Source organism: Semicossyphus pulcher, unplaced genomic scaffold, assembly GCF_022749685.1.
Source record: "Semicossyphus pulcher isolate SPU_LCO1_2020_fin unplaced genomic scaffold, fSemPul1.0.p SCAF_16, whole genome shotgun sequence".
Taxonomy (NCBI): domain Eukaryota; kingdom Metazoa; phylum Chordata; class Actinopteri; order Labriformes; family Labridae; genus Semicossyphus; species Semicossyphus pulcher.
In genome coordinates, this window is record NW_027211670.1 from 20,447,039 (window position 1) to 20,471,334 (window position 24,296).

The window sequence follows — 24,296 nt, forward strand, 5'->3', positions numbered from 1 at the left end:
AAAACGGAAAGTCTCAAGTGAAATGCAAGTGCAGCATGTGTGTAAATGTACCTCCTTCCTATCACTGCCACAAGAACGTGATAACAATCAGTTCTTCGTCTCTCACCCTCCCTCTCCAGGTGGGTACGTACGCCCGAGGGATCCTTCAGGTACGCTACCCGGTCTGGCCTCGCTATGGAAGCTTCCTGGAGCCGGTGTCTGATGACCGTCACCTGACCGTGGCCACGCTGGAGGAGCATCCCTTCGTCATGGTGGAGAACGTGGACCCGGGCACCGGCACATGTGTCCGCAACACGGTGCCCTGCAGGCGCCAGTCCAATCAAACAGAGAGGTAACCATGGCAACACAAACAAATGTAGATGTAAGATGTATGAGGATGTGTTTTAAGCGCTGAGTATTGTAGACAGTCGATGAACCAAAGCTGGCAGTTAATGTTCGGTTGGTTTGTAATGTTACTTATTAGCTTTTCATTGGGCACCGGAGTGGACCAATGAGCAGAGGCTGTAGCCCTCGATTTGGCGGCCCCAGGTTCGGCTCCTGCCCTTTGCAACGTGTCACCCCTCCAGTTTCCAGTACTATCCACTGCCTTGTCTATCAATAGAGGCATTAAAGGCCAGAGAAATTATCTTTAAAAACCATATCTTCTTCAAAAGACGCCTATAAAACAAATCACTGACGTCACGCTAACAACAACAGAGCCTTACAGCTTGACTACTGGCAGGAATTAGCGCTAAGTAAAATAAGTTAGCATTTTCAACCATAAATGTAACTTTCATAAATATACAGTTACACAAAGAGGTCTGACCTATATTCAGCCATCATCAACTAAACTAACTTTCTGACCTGCTGTTATACTTTCAAACACTCCCTATGAAACCACAAGGTCTCATTTTAAACCGACACTAATGTTAAAACTCAGCGTTGGCTCACCAGCCTCAATGCTAATGATATGCTAGTAACGTTAGCCTAGCTGTCTTTGAACATGTTTGCTCTTCGCAGATGGAATCCAATTAAACTCTGACCTTTATCCATTCTTTCTTGTTACTCAGTACTCATATAGTTTCCCATTTTACACTGAAACTATTGTTTTTTTCTACCCAGGAAGTAACGATAAGGAGAGATGGTTTAATCAAATCTGAATAAAGCTAATCCAGTGTTTTAGTCATATCTTAAGCTCACATTTTCATTTCAAAGTACATACCCTGATCGCTTTTGCAAGATATTGTCACAGCTCCTGCTGTCATAAAGCCTTTGTTATATAAGGGACATACATAAATTATATTTGTGTTATCAGCTAAACTGGGTTTTCAGGCCTTAAAATGTTCCTCAATGGTTGTAAAAAAACATCGTACATTTTGCCTCCTGTTGTGTGGAAACAATAAAGCTAAGCTAACAAAGTGGTTGACGCTAGTTTAACCACAGATTGCATTTACATTTACGACAGACTTGTTCTCCTGTTGTCTGCGCTTGTTTGAGCATAATGAAGACATTGTGTATTCCTGACGAGAGCCAGTTGTAGGTAGTCGGAGTTAATAGCTGTTTAATGGCTGCTTTCTGCCGTGCTGCGATCTGTGTTTGACACCGGAGGTGTGTTTTTAAAGTGCTTAGACACTGAGCACACACAATTACGCTGTGTTTAATGAAGTGTGGAGGGTTGCAGTGACTACTCAGAGCTAAACTGGGGCAGAGGAACAGAGAGGGAGGGGCAGATGTCTGTGCAGGACTGAAAATCATTTCACAGTTTCCCGTACTCAAGTTTTAGCACCCAGTTTATAGACCTTTTTTTTTTGTTTATCAAAAGCAGCCAAACGTCATCATAAGCAGCAGAACGACAACTTTGACTGAACAAAACTGTCTCACATTGTCACCATTTTTTTCATCACTGTAAACAAAGAAAAACAATCGTTCTTGACAGTTCATTGTTCACGTTAAACAAAGCAAACAAAACAATCTCAACTGAAGGTTCACTTTTCACTTGTGGTATTTTTGCAAGCTGCTGTTTCTTAATGTAACTTTTAAGTCGACATGAATAACTGTATGCTCAAACAGAAAGTTTAGACGCGACATTACAGCTGAACAGAGCAATTTGCTAATGAGGACATTGTGATACATCTGTAAGCGACTCATTTTGGGCTGACAGTCATCAAAGTCATCCGTCAATAATGGCGGTGTGAAATAATACTGTGAGATACTTTATTTAAAGCAAATTTACAAACCAAACAATCAAAAAATGACACTGAAAACATTGGTTAGCATCATGCTACCGCTAGAGAACATTTTGTTCCTCAGCCCTTCTTGCTACATGCCGTGATGTGTACATAAATGACGCGGCAGTTTTGTTTAAAAACATTGTGGTTCATTCTATAGGTTTAGTGGAAACATGTTTTGGTGATTATAACTGCTCTATTAAGTGTGTAAACTTCATGTCATGTTAAAAATAACAAACATGGGGTAAAGGTCACCGTACAATCATGATCATGCTTGACAGTCAGTTGGAAATGGACAGCAATTTCTCTCTATAACAACATCAGCTTACCTCTTCCTTTGGTCCCTTCGTAATCACCGTAAAATCCGGAACATAAGACTCTTAACTATAAGTCTGTTGTTGGAGGTATTCTACAGCCTACCATGTGTTTTCACCGTGTCGAGTTTGCGATCCTGCTAGCTTCTGGTGCGATAGCTAGCAGCCTATGTTAACGTTGATTGTTGTGAGGGTAGCAGCTGTACTGGCAGTCATGACGTCACACGTCTGTGATGGCGCATGTCCGGAAGCGTTAGCTAGCTTATAGCGCCATTTTATGGGTAAAATACCGTAATGATCTAAAACACCTCTCTCTGCATTTTATACTGGTATGTTGGTTTCACCGGTATATAGGACGCAGCCCACTTTTTAGATGAAAAAAAAATGTATTAAAAGTGCATCTACACCAAACTTTACGGTACTTAAGGCTCTGTCACTTGACCATCTTGCTTTGGAGCTAATTGCCAGGTGTGTTGCTTCATTTGCTCTGGACGAGGGGAGAAATTAAGATTCGATCCCTCGAGCAGCAGTTTATATAATTTACTTAATAAAGTAGTCGAGATACAACACAACATCGGCAAAGACACGCATGTCTTTCAGCATATCAACAGAAGTAATAATCGCATAAGAAAAGACAAAACTTTAACACCTTTGCAGCTACTTCTGCACCTGTTAAACTAGTTTTCTAGTTTGGCAGGAAGTCAGACATCATCCTGTGATCTGTCTGCACAGACTGTCAGTGTCTGACAGCTCACCTGCCACACCCACCAAACCTCACCACGCTGACTCTGTAATTTATTTAAAGGCCTTTAGGCACACATTTGCTCTGTGCGCTGCGGTGTTAATGTTGTTGCTGTTGGCGTACGACTCCTTCACCTCAGAGTTCACCTCCAGTCGCTCCTGTCTGCACTCTGGAGGTTTGTTATTTCTGATTTGATTCTCACTGGAGGATTTCTGCTCTGCCTGTTATTGATTATGTGACTATGTATTTACGCTGCTATGTCGTTGATCTGCAGCAAAGAGCTTATCCAAGTGTTAAACCATCCCAACTGTACAGCCACTGTGGGACCCTCCTGACTTGTGTTTGTTCTTTAATTTTTTCCATATTTTAAGCCCAGACAAAAGTGCAACTACAACAAAGAGAGGGAAAGAGTAGTAGAAATAAACAATAAAGCGTTGGTTGTGTAAAAAATAGACTTCAATATGTTGTATTTTGAAGGAATACAGTCAGATGAGAAAATTGACACCTCTGTCATGCCAGCACGCTATAAATCCAACATCCTGTTAGCTTAGCTTAGCATGAAGACTGGAAACAAGAGGATACGGCTATCTTAGCACTTAGCACCAGTTTGCTGATTTTCAACCTCAGTCCTATCATGCTATTATGGGGAGCTAATGCCATGATGGTAGGAAAATATACAATTTGCTTCTGTGCCTTTGGAGGACGCTATCCGCTTCTCCAAGCAGCCCTGGAAAACCTCCGCCAGACAACGTAAAACGCGTCATGTGGCGGAGGCCAGGGAGCTCGCTAAACTACACTTCCTCAATCTAAGACGCCCGCCTCCGATGTCACGTCTCGTTCAAAATCGTCAGGTTTCTAATGTAGACTGCAGACGGTCCACCGCTCTGAGCTGTTGCCTGCAGCGAAAACGGTAGTATTTCACTCCAGCGTCTCTCGCTGGGGCGTTCCTTTCAGAGGGAGGGGCGCAATGCATGCTGGGTGTTGTTGGAATGTAGAATGGGCGAAACCACGAGTTGTTTGTACAACTTTCTCCACAGCTATGGCGCCAATTTCAAATATTATTGCTTCTATCGATTACAGAGAACACCAGCTGTGACTGACCGAGGCTTTGCTCCTTTAATCTGCCTGCCAGCACTTCTTAAAGCTCACTGATTAAGACAAAAAAAAAAAGTTGAATCCATTCAAAAGCAAAATAGGCACTGGTAGGTTAAGTGTTTCCATCTGTTTGCAAAATGTATGCTAGGCTAAGCTAACTAAGTGCTGGCTACAGCTTCATTGTAAACATCATCAGCATCTCTCTGCAAGAAAGAAAATAAAAATATCTTCCAAAATGTCAAACAACTGCTCTAATCCAAGTGTTGATACAGTATGAGGCTACCCACAAAGCTGTGCGTGTCCCACTGTTAGTAATGTTGAGTTATTAGACATTTATGATACGTTTATTATGCCCAGATTGATCACCTTTTATCACCTGAACAACAGAAAACAAACAACTCACGCTATAAAGTCGCTTCATTGACTCTGCATGTATCTGTGTGTGTGTGTGTGTGTGTGTTAACGTGTGGGTATGTATCAGTTATGCAGATTGCAGCGCTGACCGCGGCTGGCACATTAATTAGGGAGATATGTAGCGGCCGTTGTTGGGTGCGATGGCACATTGATTGCCAGTAAAGAAGATTTATGCGTCCGACGTGGGGACATCTGTCATAGCATGGCACAGCGTTATCCTGTCCTACCCTCTCTCTGTTACTCTTTTAACAATTTCTCTCCGGCTGGCATGTCCCATTTGGACGCCGACCAACAAACGGGAGACTAAAATAGGCAGAGACGACTGCTGCTATAAAAATCAGTTAATCTTGCTGTGTGGTCGGGGCAGCTTCCCCACAGAGCAGATGTTTAGCATGATTAAAACTTGTTGTCAGGCTCATTAAAAAGCCGTTCTTCGGACAGATGATGGCTTCGTCTGCCTTAAAATCAGCCTACATAGGAGGAAGAATCGCACACTAAAATACAGATTTAAAGATCTCGCTTATGAGATAAAGTCAAGATGTAGGACAGCGTATGTTGACCGGATATAAAAGGTGTAACAGTGCTGAAACAATGGGTTTAAGATTTCTATGATTTATTAATTTCTTCAGTGTCCAAGTAGGGCAGCAAATGTGAAGACATTCTTTCTGGGTTTTCGGCCCCGAGTCCACATAGCGCATTTTTCTGAACGGCAGCTTTTCAATTGTTCCCAATGAGGACAGAGCGTTTGCGTCTTATTTTCAGAGCTCTGCCTTGTGCGGCCGCTCCGAGTGTTTTGAGTTGAAAATCTCTGAACGTTTCAGAAAGGTGCTGGTGTCGTCACCGCCGCTCTTTCCAGGCAACCAATCAGATAGGGCGTCACTTGTCACCCTGGTTACCACCAAACATGGAGGAGCAACATCTGGCCGTTTCTGTTTTCCCCGGAGCTGTACAAACAAACAAACAGGATCACAATAGAGACCGAATAAGCCCATTTGTGGGAGCAGATCGTCCAGACACTAAATGTTGCGCTTTTATCGCCCTATGCGTTTGTAAGCTTGTCGTTAGCTCTGTAGTGAGTCAAACTTATTGTTGTCATAGAAACAAAACCCGTGTGCAGCGTTTTTTTTCTCTCACCGCACAAGTACTTCATCCCAGCGTTTCTGCCAGAAAAGGCGCTTTGAGGGCACGGGGCCTAATGTTGTTGCTTATTAGAAACAGCACAAATATGTTGACAAAAGCTGTGGTTAGGCTTAAGGTTCACAGAGATCATGCTTAAGATTAAAAGATTAAAAAAGTATCTGTTAGGGTTAGAGATTGTGATACTCTGGTATATAACGTCCTGCACTGCATTAAATGTTGGAACTTAAATGGTATACAGCAGTTTTATCCAATATAAGTCTTAACTAGGAAGGACACTCTGCTGCTTGTTCCCTGATTTTGGGCTTTTTTAAAAGGTTTGAGTCTATTTTGACTAATTACCAACCTCTACTTCCACTTTATTGTCCCCAAAGGGAAATTTGTTTTGCAGCGAGGTGAAAAAACAAACACAGACACAAAGACTTAAGTACAAAAAAAACATGAATAGAAGAATAAATCAAGTGAAACAGGACGCAGAGAGGACGTAAAAACCATCATTAAAACCAAAATCAAAAACAATCAGTAGTTTCCACAAATGCTTGTCATCATCAGAATGTGATCATTTTATGGCCTTTCTCAAACTGTTGGACTTTACCTTTGCTTAGATGTTGCTCTCTCAGAGAAGGTGTGAGACAGTCGAGGTCATTTTAAGGTAACTGGCAGCTTTAATGATGCCCTGTGACCTGTTCTTGCCTCCTAATGAGAGGTTAGAAAAACAAGAAGATAATGGCAAAGGTAAAGACAGACCCAACCATTCCCCTAACCTAGTGCAGTCTTAGCTGTGCGTTTTTACAGACTGCTTCTGTATCTTCCTTGAATGTGAGCTTGTTATCAATCACATCACCCAGGTACTTACAACTTGTTCGACCATCGCACCCTAAATTGCAGTTTTAATTGGTGAATACGATTGTCTCCTAAAATCAATACGCACATCTTTGGTTTCGCTGACATTCAATTTTAAAGTTATCACACCTCTCGATAAACTGGTCCACCACTGGGCCAGGTGCTGTGGTAAATCATCAGGCCACAGCTCACTTGTACTCTTCAGACAGAGTCTAACGTGATCTTTTTGAAAAGCATGGTCCTTCAGATTAAAGAGTTTTCTTCAGTGGACTCCACAGAGCCCTGACCTCAGCCTTTTTAACACTTCTCCACAAACTATGACTCACACCTGATCGCCCAAGATCAGCCCGCACTAATGCTCCTGTTGCTGAACAGGAGAAAATACCACTCTGCCACTCTGTTCCAAAATCTGGTAGAAAGCCTGAAACCAGAAGATCAGAGGCTGTAATAGAGAGCTGCGGTCGTGACACAACGTTTGTGTCAGCCTCTGTTGCACTTGCTTCTGTAACTCAATGCTATCTCTCACTTAGCATTTCTTTCATTGATCTTTGCAGTGAAAATCCAGTGTTTAAGCTTGTAAACATCTCCATGTGGTGTTCTTCATGTGCTACAAGACATATCAGGGACAACATCAGCAGTCCTCTCCATGGCTGGGCCTGTCTGCTTTTAAACTGCAGTGTACCAACGACAGGCTGAACAACACGTTTTCAGATTGGCAGGTTTGAGACGTCACAAACCTAAGGAGCCAATCACCTTAACAGACGGGGTGATGCTAGGCATATCATTATGTGTAACCTATGGCAACCACTTCAGTGATGCCCAAGCCAGCTGTAACCATCATCGTAATTTTTGCAAACTCACGTTAACGTTACTACTACTAATTACTACATTTTAAGCGAGCTAAGTTTAACAAGTTGCCACTAAACGATGGCAGAGACTTGTTTTGTTTTCGCAACGGAGGGGATGGTTGGAAATGTGCACAGTGGGCGGGGACTATGCAGAGGGAGAAGAAGGAGATGCCTTGGAAGGATTTTTACAAGGTCATTAAACGTATTTTGCTGAAAAAAACATGTCAGACACAATTTATTATTTCAAGCAGAGAATTGTATATGTTTTAAAACATGACTGGAGCTGCTCTTTAAGATAAATTGGCTTCTATTGTAGCGTCTGGATTACAATAAAGCTACACAACAATGCTCTGAAAAAACTTCAGCTCACATTGAAACGCTGCAGGGAAGCTAGCTACATTTTGTGACTAGTTTTTGTCCATATCCATAAAACATACTTACGGTTTCCTCCAAACATTTTCACCCACGGACTTGGCAGACCATGATGTGTTGAGCTTTTGGGAATTGATGTTCGTATAGGGCAATTAAGACGCAAAAACACTAAATAACTCAATGGGATTTATTCTGCAAAATGATTGAATAAACAAGATGTTCTGCTTTCACTCTATCTCAGCATGTTAATGACATGTTTTTGTTGTTCGGTTTGGGTTGGGTTTTCCGCCTCAGCGCCGTAATGAAGCTCCATCCTCATGCCACCTTTGTCATTCTACATTGGACCACATAATGCTGGCGTAAAGCCGTCCTGGTGTCTGTTTTTACACGGCGCTCCGGCGTTGTGCTCGAGGTATAAACAAACAGCGTGTGCTTCAAATACACACACACTGCGCTGTTCCACCCTGCCGGCTCCGCTGTTTACCCTGACACCGTTTCGCCTCTGCCACTACCTCCGATGCCGGCTCAGAGGCGGAACGACTTCGCCCCACCATCACGCCACGTTCTACACGACGGAACGTAACAGAGGCGTAATAATCCCGCCTTGAACTGCCAGTGTAAAAAGTGCTTGTAATATTCGCTGACTGCAAACGCAGCCCCAAAACTGTCCGATATTAACTTCCCAGTACTTTCATCATTCTTCTTGCATGATCACTTTGGTGGTAATTTCACATTTCCTCCTCCTCCTCTCCTTCCTCCTCATCCATCTGTTCAGCTTTGCTCCTGCCCTCCTTTCCCTCCCAATCTAAAGCTGCAGCCCTGTCAGGCCTCGTCTTGTTGTTCGCCGTGTGTGTTTCCTGTCTGCCGTTCACCTGAGAATCCTCCTCTCTCTAACTCCCTCTCTCTGGTCTAAATCCCTCATGGTGCTTCCCTCCACGCTGCACTAGTTTCTGGGCATTTTGTGAAGAACACACCGCACAACACAACTGCTGCTAATCCTCAAAGGATACTGTACTATGTGTGTGCATGTGTTTGTGTGTGCGGCGGAGGGAGACGGCCCAATTTAAGTGTGTTCGTGCGCGTGTGTGTGTATTATCAGTGGAGTGTGTATAATGACGACAGGTGGCCAGCTCCTGCAGCAATTAATTAACGCAGCTATTGACTCCTATGAAAGAAGTGAGGCTTTCAAAAACACTTAAAATTTGCCTAAAATGAACTGTTGAAGATAATCAACTTGAATGTTAATTACTCCCTTGACTTATTTTCATTCAATCTCCTGCTCATTTATTCGCTCGCATGCTTTTTTTTTTATCACTCTTCGTCTCTGCTGCTGACTCATTGACATGCCGCGGTTATCTCAATCAGACACACGCACACACGAGCAGCGTGATTCAGCCCCTGTAGATTTCAGGCCTCCAGCTGCATAAATGAAAAAAAAAAAAAGTTTGTCGACTTCATTTTCGATCTGTTTGCTTTTGCCTTCGTTGTCCTCTGTTGCTCCGTCTTCCTCACCGCTTCCTGTCCTTTCCTTCTCTTCTTCTTCTACACCCCATTAGTCAGCGAGGCCACGTAGAGGAAGTGAATGTCCCTCACATGCTACACACCTTAATGGCCTTTGATTAGAGGCCATCACAGTCACTCAAGCATCCACTGTTAGCTCTGTCACACTCGCCCGTGTGTGTGCGTGTTTGCAATTTCCAGGTGTCTCCTCCGTCTCTTTGACAGACGCCTTGTTAACAGACATTGATTTTAGCTAATGAACCAGCCATCGCCTGCCCTTCACTCCTCTGCTGTAGACGATGTTCATGGTGAGCGTGACGTCTATTTAGCACCCACTCTGTGAAACAACAACAGCTTTTGTCTACGATTCTTAAAATAACATCAGTCCCAGCTGCCAGAGAGGGTTTTTGATTTCAAGATGTTAAAAACAAAACTGCGTTTACTGTACTTGTGTCTCTTCTTTTTCTCCTTCTTCTTGTAGCATTATTGGCCACTCAGAGTCCTACACCAAACTGTGCTGCAAGGGCTTCTGCATAGACATCCTGAAGAAGCTTTCCCGCACCATCAAGTTCTCCTATGACCTCTACCTGGTCACCAACGGGAAACACGGCAAGCTGGTCCGTGGGACTTGGAACGGCATGATTGGGGAGGTGAGACTGAGGGCTGAGAGTTGTTTAAAGAAGGATAGTTACCTGAATGCAGCAGATGATGTAGCTGTGTTTACAGACAATTCGGAGAGCAGGGTGTTCACAAATAACTTGGAGTGACATCAAAACCCGACATTGGGACGTCCAAACCTGATGTTAGGCTGACGTCACAACCCAAGGTTAGGATAGCGTCAGAACCCGACATTGGGATGGCGTCAATTTCTGTCGTCAAAACCCGACGTTGGGCTGGCGTCAAAACCCGGCGTTGGGCTGGCGTCAAAACCCGACGTTGGGCTGGCGTCAAAACCCGGCGTTGGGCTGGCGTCAAAACCCGACGTTGGGATGGCGTCAATTTCTGTCGTCAAAACCCGACGTTGGGCTGGCGTCAAAACCCGGCGTTGGGCTGGCGTCAAAACCCGACGTTGGGCTGGCGTCAAAACCCGGCGTTGGGTTGACTTCAAAACCCGACGTTGGGATGGCGTCAAAACCCGACGTTGGGTTGACTTCAAAACCCGACGTTGGGATGGCGTCAAAACCCGGCGTTGGGCTGGCGTCAAAACCCGACGTTGGGATGGCGTCAAAACCCGGCGTTGGGCTGGCATCAAAACCCGACGTTGGGATGGCGTCAAAACCCGACGTTGGGATGGCGTCAAAACCCGGCGTTGGGCTGGCATCAAAACCCGACGTTGGGATGGCGTCAAAACCCGGCGTTGGGCTGGCGTCAAAACCCGACGTTGGGCTGGCGTCAAAACCCGGCGTTGGGCTGGCGTCAAAACCCGGCGTTGGGTTGACTTCAAAACCCGACGTTGGGATGGCGTCAAAACCCGACGTTGGGTTGACTTCAAAACCCGGCGTTGGGATGGCGTCAAAACCCGGCGTTGGGATGGCGTCAAAACCCGGCGTTGGGATGGCGTCAAAACCCGACGTTGGGCTGGCGTCAAAACCCGACGTTGGGTTGACTTCAAAACCCGGCGTTGGGATGGCGTCAAACCCCGACGTTGGGATGGCGTCAAAACCCGACGTTGGGCTGGTGTCAAAACCCGACGTTGGGCTGGCGTCAAAACCCGACCTTGGGTTGACTTCAAAACCCGACGTTGGGATGGCGTCAAAACCCGACGTTGGGATGGCGTCAAAACCCGACGTTGGGTTGACTTCAAAACCCGACGTTGGAATGGCGTCAAAACCCGACGTTGGGATGATGTCAAATCTTGATGTAGGACTGACGTCTAAACCTGACGCAAGGTAGAAATCCCCCCTACATTGGGTTGATGTCCAAACCTGATGTTGGGTAGACGTCAAAACCCGACGTTGGGCCGATGTCAAAACCCAACATTGGTTAAAATATCATTTGTGTCTGACATGCTGCAGCTGATTGTTGACCCACAGTTCGGGTAACATTGCATTCAGAAACAAGCTTTATTTATTAATTCAATTTATTGTACCTAAAGCCTCCAGCTGAGGTCAAGAATAACTTAAAATAGGGGGAAATAAAGGAATAACTTTTTAACAGTGTACCTACTATAGGAATGAATTAAGCACGATAAAGTCTAAATACAAAGTCACGTAACAAAGTAAGAAAGCTGCATGACACAAACGACTGATATATTTTTAATTTATGAGCCCTTGTGGGAGAAGCTTAACAAACTGTTGCTTGTTAAGACGTCCAGGAGACACCAGGTGATACAATCATTCACTCGAAGGTGTTTCTGGCCACCTGACAAGTTAAAGTGCAATATTTATTCCCTTTTTGCTATTTTCATCCAATTCCAAAACATTTGACCCAATGTAAATATATAAATAGTGACTAGTTATTGGCTTTAAAGTCAAATTACCTGATAAAGAAAAGAACATGGAGGTATCGATTGCGTGCTCCTTGTGCACAGAATCCAATCAGAAACAAAACAGCTGCAACCAGAACCTTCAGTTTAATTTCACAGAGAGAGAAGCCGACAAATCTTTAAATTACTTTTTAAAACACAAGTCCCATCAAGAGGATAAAGTGTGAAGAGTCGTTTCTGCATTTTAGTGCATTCACTAGTCGAAGGATTACATGCTCCTCTTCACACTGGATCCGAAAACGCTTTGAATAATTACTAAAACACACTATTATTGAGCGGAAACAAGGCTATTCTTATGTTGGAGTTTCAGATTAGTTGGTGATACAAGCTTTTTATCCATCAACACTTATCTCTTGTTTTTATTTAAAGTTTATGTTACAGTCCTTACATCAATGTTTTGCTGTTAGTCGGAGGACAGACCTACATGTTCGTAAAGACTCCTTACCTCATATGCCGGTACAGTTTGATACACAGTGTCTTTAGCGACACGACACTGAAAGGCTGAGAGAGTTTCTTTGCCGGGTTTTATCTAGGTCAGTGGTGTGGGGCCATGCATATACATATGGCGCTAATACACAGCTTTCTCCCACACACATAGCCACATCAAACGCAGCTGCATCTCAAAGTAAAACGACCCGAACAGGTGTTCCTCAGGAGAGGCCTTCTAGCTTGTGTTTCTGTGCCTTCGGGCGCTTTGCTATGTCTGAATCTGTGTGTGTGTGTGTGTGTGTGTGTGTGTGTGTGTGTGTGTGTGTGTGTGTGTGTGTGTGTGTGTGTGTGTGTGTGCTCCATTTATAAAAACACATCCCTCTCTGCAAAAATTCCTGCTTTTCAGAAAAGCAAGCTTGGATATGAGCACTCCTGAGATGCAGCTTCCTCTCTCTCCGAAAGCTCTAATGACGAGGAAATATTTCTCTGCAGACAGCAGCCGTTATTAGAGTGATGCCTTGCTGTAGAGTGTTTGTTGCATTGTGGCATCAATGTTCAAAAAGAAATGCTCATGAAATTCAGAATTTGCTCTCTTTTCAGCGAGGAAGCAGCCTGTCCTTTGGGACGCTGGGAAGCAGATTTTGTTGTGCTAAAATACAACCATTCAGGTTTATTTTGCAGAATTGTACTGTAAGCGAAAATATCTGGGTACAACTGCAGGAAGGATTGTTTTTACACTTCTTTACGATCAATGTCTGATGTGCCTCAACTGTGCTTTACTGTATTTCCTGTCTTTCATCTCTCAGGTTGTGTATAGACGAGCCGACATGGCCATCGGCTCTCTCACTATCAACGAGGAGCGTTCGGAAATCATCGACTTCTCCGTGCCGTTCGTAGAGACAGGCATCAGCGTCATGGTCGCCCGCAGCAACGGGACAGTTTCCCCATCTGCCTTCCTTGGTGAGAAAAAACAAACCTCCTCTCCTACATCCATTTTGACTCGATGTTTGGTCATAATAAAATCCATTATCCTGGAGGTTGATGTACAGTACGTGTCGGCCATGTTGCCGTCTTTCTCACCACTTTCCAACAGGTTGGCCTACTTAAACAAGTTCCATCTCTGCAGACGCTTCAGGAAACTTCCCATTAAGCGATAGCTGTAGCCCACGACTAAATCCCCTTACGTACCACAGACACACCTAAATCCCCTTTTCCAAACCCCAAACAACCAAATTCAGCACAAAATCCCAAACAGTGTCTCATTTTCTCGTCTGTCGCTTCTTCCTCCTGCTATCCTCCTGCCACATATGGCGACTCCCATAAAAAGCTGAGGTTTAAAGCAGAAGGTACAAAAGAGACTAACTTTAATCCTTTGTGTTTGTTCCTTCTCTTCTCCTCCTCCTCCTCCTCCTCCTCCTCCTGCAGAGCCCTACAGCCCGGCGGTGTGGGTCATGATGTTTGTGATGTGCCTGACGGTGGTGGCGGTGACAGTTTTTGTGTTTGAATACTTCAGTCCAGTCGGCTACAACCGCAGTCTGGTCAGCGCCAAATGTGAGTTTTAAACCTCTTTGATTCACATTTACTGTTTGAGTTTGCTCCTGCTGAGCAGAGAGGATGAGAAGGGAGCGAAAGACAGAAGAGAGTTAGGGAAGAAAGGGGAGAATTTCCAGTTAAGTCCATATTTACCGCCCGTCTCCCGCCAAAATAAAACATAACTTCTAGGCGACATGGTTGACCATTATTACACAGATATATCATATATTGTAAATCTCATATTTTTCATTGTCTGACTGTTTTCTTGGTGTAATATGGCAAATAATTATTTGTATTTACCTACTGTATTTACCATGAGATGCACTTTATAAGCACTTCATGGAGCCTGTGTGCGTGCCGCCAAATCCACCCCCCGTCTGCACGTTCTGCTAAGTTCAGAGTTCCTCAACGGGATTTTGGGGGGAGAGGGCTAATCAATCCCAGAATGCACGCGCTGACAGAGCGTGCCTCGTCTCCAGGTCCGAAAGGTCATTTTCCTGTTTTAATTAGCGGTCGTCGCTGCGCTAATCGAAGTGTGATTGATGGCGGCGGCACTCGCCGTTGCTGCACATGAGCAGCGGTGGCAGAGAGCGATGGACGCGGGCCGAGGGAGTGAAAGTGTTCTGATGTTTGGAAGTTTGCAGAAGGGCGTGAGACGGCTCATGAATGCTTGCGTGGTTGGTGAACATGTTGTGCTTGATATGTGAAAGTATGTAGCAACCAATATGTGGCACTGACAGAGCAGCAAAAGTGGACGGAAGCTTAAAGGGCCAGTTCGCTGATTTCCAACCTCAGTCCTATCATGCTATTACGGGGAGCTGAAGCCAATCTAATTTGGCCCTGTGCCTTTGGAGGACGGTATCCGCTTCTCCAACGGGCCCCGGAAAACCTCCACCAGACTACGGAAAACGCGTCATCTGGCGGAGGCCAGGGAGCTCGCTAAACTACACTTCCTCAATCTAGGACGCCCGCCTCCGATGTCATGTCTCGTTCAAAATCGTCAGGTTTGAAATGTAGACTGCAGACCTGAAGATTTTTTAGACGATCCACCGATATATTCTCATCGTATTTCAGATTCTGTACCGATCTGAGCCGTTGCCTGCAGCGATCAATGTCCTTGACTGGAAAACAGTAGTATTTCACTCCAGCGTCTCTCGCTGGGCCGTTCCTTTCAGAGGGAGGGGCGCAATGTATGCTGGGTGTTGTAGGAATGTAGAGTGTTTGTTTAAAGTGTATTTAAAGATCTATTACTTGAGCACAACACACAAGCCTCACTGACTCCTTCCTCCCCGTGTCTCCTCAGCTCCTGGTGGTCCGACGTTCACCATCGGGAAGTCCGTGTGGCTGCTGTGGGGCATCGTCTTCAACAACTCAGTCCCCATTGAAAACCCTAAAGGAACAACCAGTAAGATCATGGTGCTGGTGTGGGCCTTCTTTGCCGTCATCTTCCTGGCCTCTTACACTGCCAACCTGGCCGCCTTCATGATCCAGGAGCAATATATCGACACGGTGTCCGGCCTCTCCGACAAGAAGGTAAAAGACTGAAAAAACAAAAGCTCTACTTGGAAAAATAACACGATTATGAGGCGTGACGGTTATTGAAAGTCCACTCAGACACACAGTAATCAGGCTGTTTTTGTGAAGCTGTGAGATATGGAGGAAACAACCTCTTTGTGTTTAAATCCAGCTCGCATCATCTTCTCTTTTCTCCGTCCATCGCTCCGAATCGACTAATAAACCACGAACAGAAGAGAGACAAAAGACTCGCAGGAAGCTTTAAGATGAAGTCAAGTAAAAGGACTTGGCTGTGTTCATCTCTGTCCTTTTCCTATCAGTGGGGAGCCTGGTGGCATGAATGACGAATCGATTACGTCTGTCGATACAGATGGTGTCTGAGTCTCCACTTCCCCTGTCAGTATTTCGGTCCGTCCATCAATATTCCCCCTGTGCCGTCTCCGTCTCCCCTCTCGCTCACGGTGTTAAAACAAGATCGCCAAATGTCAAACGATTAAAAACAGTCAAGCCATGGAGGAAAAAACAGCACCCACGCACTTCCTTACCGCACACACACACACACACACACACACACACACAACCTGAATGGCCTCAGAGGAGCTTTACAAGAAAGCGTTTCATTCTTCACTTGTAAAAAAACAACTCCCCGGCAGGGATCAGCGGAGCCACCTCAGTGATCTATGGTTGACTTAACTGACTATATTAACTTTATGCAGATGCATTATGTCCCTCCAATAGGCCTGCACAGCCTCAGCTGGCCCTTAATTCTGAGCTATGTGACAGAGGATTAGGCGGGTTTAGGCCGTAGGCCGGCTGAAGTCACACCTCGCAGGTTTAAAGGATAAGGCCAGTATTTTTCTTATTGTTAATAAATGCCATGGAAAGACAAAAATAATGTGTAGGCCAGACTCTCAATACTCACCAACCTCTCTTTACTGTCTTGTTCTCAAACAGAGCTGTGAAAAAACAACCCAAACCTGATGAGCATAAATCATTTGTCACAAAATAAGACCACGTCTGTAAGGGACGTGAGAACAGTCAGAACCTCGTCTGATTGAACCCAAAGATAATTAGACCCATCATCATAATGTGGCACCAGTTAATGAGCACTTCAAACTTGCAGTATGGAAAGTTCTTTGTAATGTGTCATGTGGTACTAAGTATGACCAAAATGTTGCGAGTTTGCTTTGTGTTCAAACGGCAGCTTTTAGCAGCGGACAAAAAGTTTAGATGCTCGAGGAAACTGCTCTCTGATTGGTCAGAATTTCCAGGTGGGAAAACAAAGAGAGAGCGCACACTCCTCAATCACACGATCACAGACTTTAATGTCAGTTCCTCTCTCCTTTAGTTTGAACAGTTTGAACACAGTTTACACAAGCATTTGTGAAATTGTTTTGTCAGAGCATATTTCTATTTCCTCCTCGCTCCCCAACGACTGTCCTCTACTCATCCTGCTGCCTGGCTGCGCCGCTGTCTCTGCAAGTGTCAGCACCCATTAACAACACACAATGCACAGTTTATGGGTTTTCTTCCTGTATTTGTTCCTACTTTAAGTCTGATTATGTTCTCACCTGAATTGAAAACAGGACTGTGGTTCGTTTGGAAACGGACCGAGTCCTGTGTTTTCTGGTCGACCATTGTCCGGTGGTTTGATCTGCACCAGAGTTTGAATGCATGTTCTCACCTGTCCAAACGAACCGGACTTTGAGAGAAAAGTCCAATAGTCCAGAACCCTAACCCTAACCCTAAATTTAAATCAAGGTAAATATTAAAACATTTTAATTCTATCAATGAAACATCGAAGGCAGACGGAGTTGTCAATAGCTGTTTTGAAGCACACATTTAAAGGTGGCACCTGGACGCTATGTGAGGGATAATGCACAGCGAGGGGGTCGTTACAGAGGAGAGAAGCTCCTACAGGCTGATACAGGAACTCACCCTGAAGTGAGACAAGAAGCGTGCATTATCCTACTTGATGCGTGCATGCTGTTCTTAGCAGGGGGCTACATACCCACTGTCTAAAGGCTGATTCCCGGAAACTTGGCAAACACAGCTTAAATAAGGAAATACAGGCAGTGGGCAGGTTCTCCACAGCACACCTCTGATCGGTCATAAGTGAAGATGCATCTATAAAAAATACTGTAGACACACTTTGCATGTCCACTAGCCTCTCTAGCTCACTCGAGCTGAGCTAAGAGTACAGGTGTATGCTGGCTCATTTGCATCAATGCTGTTAAATGTGTTCCCCTCTGAATCCTTGACATTAACTGGAATTAATTAATTGGAAGAGTGCCGATCCACTCTGGATCCGCTCCCCGTCACTTACGATGAAAAAGCCTTTTAAAGGAATCTGCTGCCGGTGCGAGCAGGAGGAGAAACGTTCCCTCGCTGATGTTGGCTCTTGTTCGAACAGCTGATCATAAAAGAAAAAAGACGTCTTGCATCACAACTGGATCCATTTCACTCGCAGCTGATGTGATTATGTTTGCACACACACCCACTCACGCGCTCGCATTCTGATTGGCCCATTCATTTGCGCTCGGCTCAAAAGGTCAACGCCGTAACCAAGATGAATGAATCTTTCCTGTTTACGGTCTAATTTGTGCCTCGCGCTGCATTACTACGTCGGCTGGTGAAATGTGAGCTTCGATCGGGCGCAGATTGAACTGGATTAGGATCATCTGTGGGCAGCGAGATGATTCACACGTTTGTGGACTGAAATCAGATGAAGTCAAACTGTGTGAATGGACCGCTCACACACTCACCTCAGAGTGTTCAAGAAGTCGTTCTTAGAGTTTAAATAGAATTACTGTAAAATGGATTTAATTTAATTGAGTAGCTCCTCGCCTCTTTACTCCTCTCGACCTCCTTTCTTCATTCTCTTTCTCTTCTTTTGCAATTATTTCTGCTTTTTTGTTCTTTCTACTCTCCTTTTTTCTTTTTTCCTTTTTTCTCTTCTCCTCTTTTTTTCCCTTACAACTTTTTTACTCCTCTTTCTTTAATTTTCCTCTTTTTCTTGTCCCATTTTCTCCTCTTTTACTTTTGTTTTCTCTTTTCTCCTCCCTCCATTTACCCTCCCTTTACTCCTCCTCTCTTTAATCTTTCCTTTACTTTCTTCTTGCTTATCCTGTTGCTTCAATTCCTTTCCTCTCCTCTTTTCTTTGTATTTTCTCTTCTCCTCTTTTTTCCCTTACAACTCTTTTTGTCCTCCTTTTTCTTTCCTTTTCCTTTTTTCTTATCCCATTTTCTCCTCTTTACTTTTGTTTTCTCTTTTCTCCTCCCTTTAATTCCCCTTTTTTTCCTCTCACATATTTCTCCTCCCTTCATCTACTCTCCCTTTACTCCTCTTCTCTTTTATCTTTTTTCACTTTCTTCTTTTTTATCCCGTTGCTTCAATACCTTTCCTCTCCTCTTTTCCTTTCATTTTCTCTTCTCCTCATTACTCCTCTTTAATTTTCTTTCTTTTCCCCACTTTCTCCCCCCCCTTTACTCCACCTCTCTTTTATCTTATCTTTTCCTCTTATATCCTCTCTTCTCTCTTTCCATTTCATTTTCCTTTCTTCTCCTCCTTTCTCCTTTCCTTTCCTCCTCTCTTTTTGCTCCCTCGTCTCCCCTCTTTAATGTCCTCTCCTGTCTCCCCACTTTCTGTTCTTTCTCCCTGTCCTCCTTTTCTTACTCTCTTCTCATCGCTCCATCTCTCTCTCTTCTCCCTCTTTTCCATCCACTTATAACTTTACTTTCCTCTACTTTCGCCCCCTACACTTTCCTCATGTTCCCTCTCAACACCTCCCTTTCATCCCTTTCTTTCTCGCCTTCTTCCTCAACTTTCCTGTTTCTCGCTCCCTTCAGTCTCCCTCCTCTCCTTCCCCTTTCCTCCTCACTTACTTCTTTCTCTCCCCACCTCTCCTAACCAAACCTCTCCCTCGCTTACTTTCCTCTCCTCATCTCTCATCTCTTCTCCCCCCTTCCGTTTCCTCTCGTCCTCTCTCTTCCTACAGTTCCAGAAACCACACGAGCATTACCCTCCTTTCCGCTTCGGGACGGTCCCAAACGGGAGCACGGAGAGGAACATCCGCAGCAACTACCCGGACATGCACACGCACATGATGAAATACAACCAGAAGGGGGTGGAAGAAGCGCTGGAAAGCCTGAAAACCGGGTACAGTTTCTGACATTTCAACTTAATCTCACAGTTATATAACAGGTTATATTTAACAGATCCTCCTGCCAGTTAAGACATAAAACAGCACAGCAACAATGATCATATTTTGGGTGAGACAGAAGACGTTTGATGCTCTTTGTGTTGTTTCTTCTATTTGTGAATTAGGCCGATGTGATGGGTGTATTTTTGGATGAAAAAATCACGTCAAGTGCAGCTTGATTTGTATAGAAAAGTGCTGTCAGACATCCAGCCTTCAGAAAGAGCAAGCTCAAAATACCTGAGATGATTTAGCACATTTTAAAACTACACACCGGGTACATTTGTGGATTGATTTCCTTTTACCAGAGTGGAGAGAAAAAATAACTTTCAGACCTGAAACTTGATCAGTGTGAACACTTGTAACCTTTAACTTCAGCCACATCAGCAGCCTGGAAACAGTCAGTCCGTTTAGACTATAATATCTCAACTACATACTATTGATGCACATAACATTTAGTAGAGATATTCGTAGTCACCAGAGAATAATTCATATGGACTTTGCTAGTAGATGAAATATTTATCTTCTCACTTATTTATAAAAATAATTCTACTCCGAAACATGGATGTGCACAGAAATGAATGGTCCCAAGAGCAAATTAAGCAGGTCCAAAGTTTGGTTGTAAGACTACTTTACATTGTAAAGTAGGTTTTTGTCATTGTTAGCATGTTAGCATTTAGCTCAAATCACAGCTTTACTTGATTACAACCTGAAGCTGAAGATGTAGCTCTTTCGTTGTTACATTAGGCAAGGCGAGTTTCAGCAACAAGGCAATTCAAAGTGCTTCACACAAGACAGCAAAAAGCAAAGAAACGCATTATGAAACAAGACATCAAAAGCAAAGTGAAGCTAAAATATAAGCTTCTCAAACAGAAGCTAAAATATAAAAAGACGTAGATATGAGAGTAGAAGTTACAGTGCAGATATAACTAATTAAAATAGTTATTAAAATGAATTCATTAAAATAATTGAATAAAAGGCAGCTGTGAACAGGTGAGTATTCAGCCTTGATTTAAAAGAAGTGAGTGTTTCAGCAGACGACGAGTGGTCTGGATGGTTCGTACTGTGTTCATTTACTCTGAATAGTTATGATGTTACAGCCAGGAACTCTTTAAGAGTCTGTGTTCACGACGGGTACAAGGTTTACATCATTTGTATTTGATCTGCAAGTACATGACTACTACATCTATGGTGGCCGACAAGATCAATCGCGCTGCAACGGCCCAAACGGTTTCCATTAGAAGAAAGATTCAAATTTAAAAATGCATGCAAAAGTCCAAACCCTTATGCCTTAAAGTAATAATCTTGAATAATTCAAAAAAATCCCAAGCGGCGCCCAGTTAGTGACGCGTTTTCCATCAGCCAGCAGTGGTTGGTCTGCCAGAGAGGGTAGGCGGAGCTAAGTGGCTGCTTTTCCGGTCTCTGCAGGTGTTGCGAGTAAACAGTAATCTACTATGGCTGAACAAACAAAGAAAAGATGGATGACTACAGATACAACTTCAAAAATAAGTGAAAATCCAAAGAAAAAGAAACAAATTGGACGCTCAGATGAAGGCAAACAATCTAAAGCAACCGTAACAAAGGGAAAAAACTGAGTTCGCTGCAAATACAGAAACAATCCAACAGCATGATTGCCCTTGTTGGCCACCGTACACATCTGGTGTCAAAGGATTCTTCAAGAGAGAAACAAATATGTTATTGAACAGTTCCAACATTCATTGATTATGCTCCGATAAAAAGGCTGCTAACCACAGAAGAACTATTTTAAGTTCCTTAAAGAACCTTTAAGCAAGAAGTTTAAAGAACAGTTTCTGCCAAAAGTCCAAAATCAGCATTAAAAAATAGTTCCTCTAAGCACCAAAAAACATGAGCAAAAATAGGTTATTTAAAGATCCATTTTGTAGAAATGGACCCAATAGTTCTGATGATGGAGCTTTGTACGTCTGTCTCTATGTGCATGCAGGAAGCTGGACGCCTTCATCTACGACGCTGCCGTTCTGAACTACATGGCCGGGAAGGACGAGGGCTGCAAGCTGGTGACCATCGGCAGCGGGAAGGTGTTTGCCACCACGGGATACGGCATCGCTCTGCAGAAGGACTCCCGCTGGAAACGGCTTATAGACCTGGCGCTGCTGCAGTTCCTCGGAGATGGTGGGCACTGACCCAAACCTTACATGGACGAACACGCTTCCACCGTTTTATCTGTTTGTGTTTATTTCTACCTCTCTGGTACTCTGTATGTGAGCCATGTGACTGGCAGTGGTCCAGTTCAGTGTGTGCTGTATCAACAGGGAAGTGGGCTAACAGGGAAGAGTTAATATCCTGCAGAACAGCAGGACGTGTTAAGGATATGATTATCTCCATCACACACACACATCCGTCCTACCAATGCACGCACTAACACACCCACCGTGACGGCCACCGGTGTGGAGGTAATATCCTCTCTCCTCTGAGAGCTTAAGAGCATGCCCACACACACACACACCCGGAGCTTTCCATGATGATGTAATAAATTGTCTGTTTGTGGGCAACATACGGTAACTGAGCGATAAACTGGAGGCCACCGGGGATAACGCAGCTCAGGAGGTGGCCACCTGTTCACAGGCCTGCAGGAGCATCTTAAGGTGGTAATGATGGCTAAGGGAGGTGTTTAAGAACTGTAAATTCTGCTCCATCAAGAGCAGGCTTCTTGGCCTGCTTAAAAAAGTAAGATGCATGTATACCTCAGCCAAAAAGTAAAGATGATGTGGCTTTCACTGGTTTTTCTCAGTGCTTACTTTTAATTTTAGTTTAAGTGTATTTCCAGGGTCGAACGTGACGCGTTTTTTAACATAATCACCCAATTTAAGGAAATCAAAACTGTAAAAATGGTCTCTAATTGACATAATTAGTCACATGACCTCAATCTACCAGATTAATCGCTAATGTTCACATAATGTGGTAAAGAAGGCAGTGAAGGGATTTGAATGTAGGTTTGGTCAGCAGTTCTGTGCTTGGTCAATAAAACACTGTTAGTTCCGACCAAGGAATCTGATTGGATGAGAGGCATTCCATGAGTGGTGATATAGAGAACAACATCACTGGGACTTTTCACTCTGTGTATCACTCCGCCTCAGCCCGGTGCTCTGAATGCTGATAATTAACATTACAGCAGACTGTGTGTGTCGACACTGATCAAGCTGGTACCTCTGAATCACACAGCAGACTCTGATCTCACCGGTTGATGATGAATTAAAACCTACAGATTAACGTACATGATAAAGAGGGAGAGGGATGTTGTACTTAATATCGTCACGGCTGTGATTCGGTCGTAGGCACGAGGCCGCAGATAATCACAGCAACAGTCCAGTGTCAGTTAAATTGTGGAACTAGTTGAGCTGGTGGAGCAAAAAGTAATCAGCTGTTGATTGTTACTGTTTACTATTTGCCGCTTGTATAACTGTATAGCTAACACACTCAAGGTCGTGAATATTATGATATTCAGTATTCATTAAATTAGCCTTTTATGTCCTTGAATACCAGACTTTGCATGACATTAAGCATCCATTTTACTTAAGCCCCTTTCACACATGCTCTGCACACCTGAACATTTCCGGGTGGGCTGCAGGTGTGAAGCGAGCGAGTGACGGGTGAAGGGAGGGGGCAGGTGGGGTAAAGAAAGCTACTGTATATCGTAATTCTGTTATAACGGTGCTTCATTCGTCTCCACCATGTTTGTTTACAGAACTACTTTAATCTGCTCACCTTGCTTCTCTTCAGTTACTTTTCCCCGCACACCTCCACCTGCTGTGCCTGCACACAGCGGCTCTTTCTGCTTCTCTCTTCCTACATGTATCTGCTCTGTTTACATTCATCATGAGCTGCACGTTTTACAAAGTCGCCCCAAAACTCACCCGCGATCTCGTTTTCACAGCAGCAGGTGAGCCGCGTGTGAAGGAGGCTCGTCGTTAAAGACAATGCGTGTCAAAACGTGTCGCACCTCAATCAATGCATTCACAGGAGGGAAAAATCTGACAGGGAAAAATCTCCTGCTGATGGACGTGTGAAAGGGCAACTCTAGGAAATTTCAGTGGCAGACTGTCCTGAAATTTTCATGAAAATGCCAGGTGTGCTTGTGTAAAAGGGGCTTTAGATCTTCCAGGTTGACATCATCTTTTCTTCCCCCTCGTTCCTCCAGGAGACACCCAGCGCCTGGAGACGGTGTGGTTGTCGGGAATCTGCCAGAACGAGAAGAACGAGGTGATGAGCAGTAAGCTGGACATCGACAACATGGCGGGAGTCTTCTACATGCTGCTCGTGGCCATGGGCCTCAGCCTGCTGGTGTTCGCCTGGGAACACCTGCTCTACTGGAAGCTACGACACTCCATCCACAAGTCCCACAAACTGGACTTCATGTTGGCCATCAGCAGGGTGAGACTTGCAAATTAGTCAGTTGATCGATTTGTGACTTTCTTTAAAAAAGCTGATAAGCTCGCTGGCTTCACCGCTGATTGCCTGGTTGATAGAAGTTTGGTTTGCTTCGCTGATTTCTTAACGATCGTTGGCTAAGTGACTGATCGGGCGGCTGTAATTGGATAATTTGGGAACAGCTTTGTTGAACGATTGAAAGATTGGCTGATATTTTGATTCCAAGTGGTTGGTCGGTTCATTTTCAGTTTAATAT

At 44.3% G+C, this 24,296-nt stretch overlaps 1 protein-coding gene across 1 annotated transcript in view; it reads left to right on the forward strand.

Annotated features, from left to right (window-relative positions):
- LOC138593270 (glutamate receptor ionotropic, NMDA 2C-like) overlaps window positions 1–24,296 on the forward strand; it is a 51,888-nt gene that overhangs the window by 23,821 nt on the left and 3,771 nt on the right. The window contains exons 7-14 of the mRNA XM_069664201.1: window positions 120–331; window positions 9,954–10,122; window positions 13,193–13,346; window positions 13,812–13,937; window positions 15,223–15,452; window positions 19,433–19,593; window positions 21,597–21,784; window positions 23,811–24,043. Coding sequence (XP_069520302.1) covers window positions 120–331; window positions 9,954–10,122; window positions 13,193–13,346; window positions 13,812–13,937; window positions 15,223–15,452; window positions 19,433–19,593; window positions 21,597–21,784; window positions 23,811–24,043 — 1,473 coding nt within the window. The remainder of the gene's footprint in view (window positions 1–119; window positions 332–9,953; window positions 10,123–13,192; window positions 13,347–13,811; window positions 13,938–15,222; window positions 15,453–19,432; window positions 19,594–21,596; window positions 21,785–23,810; window positions 24,044–24,296) is intronic.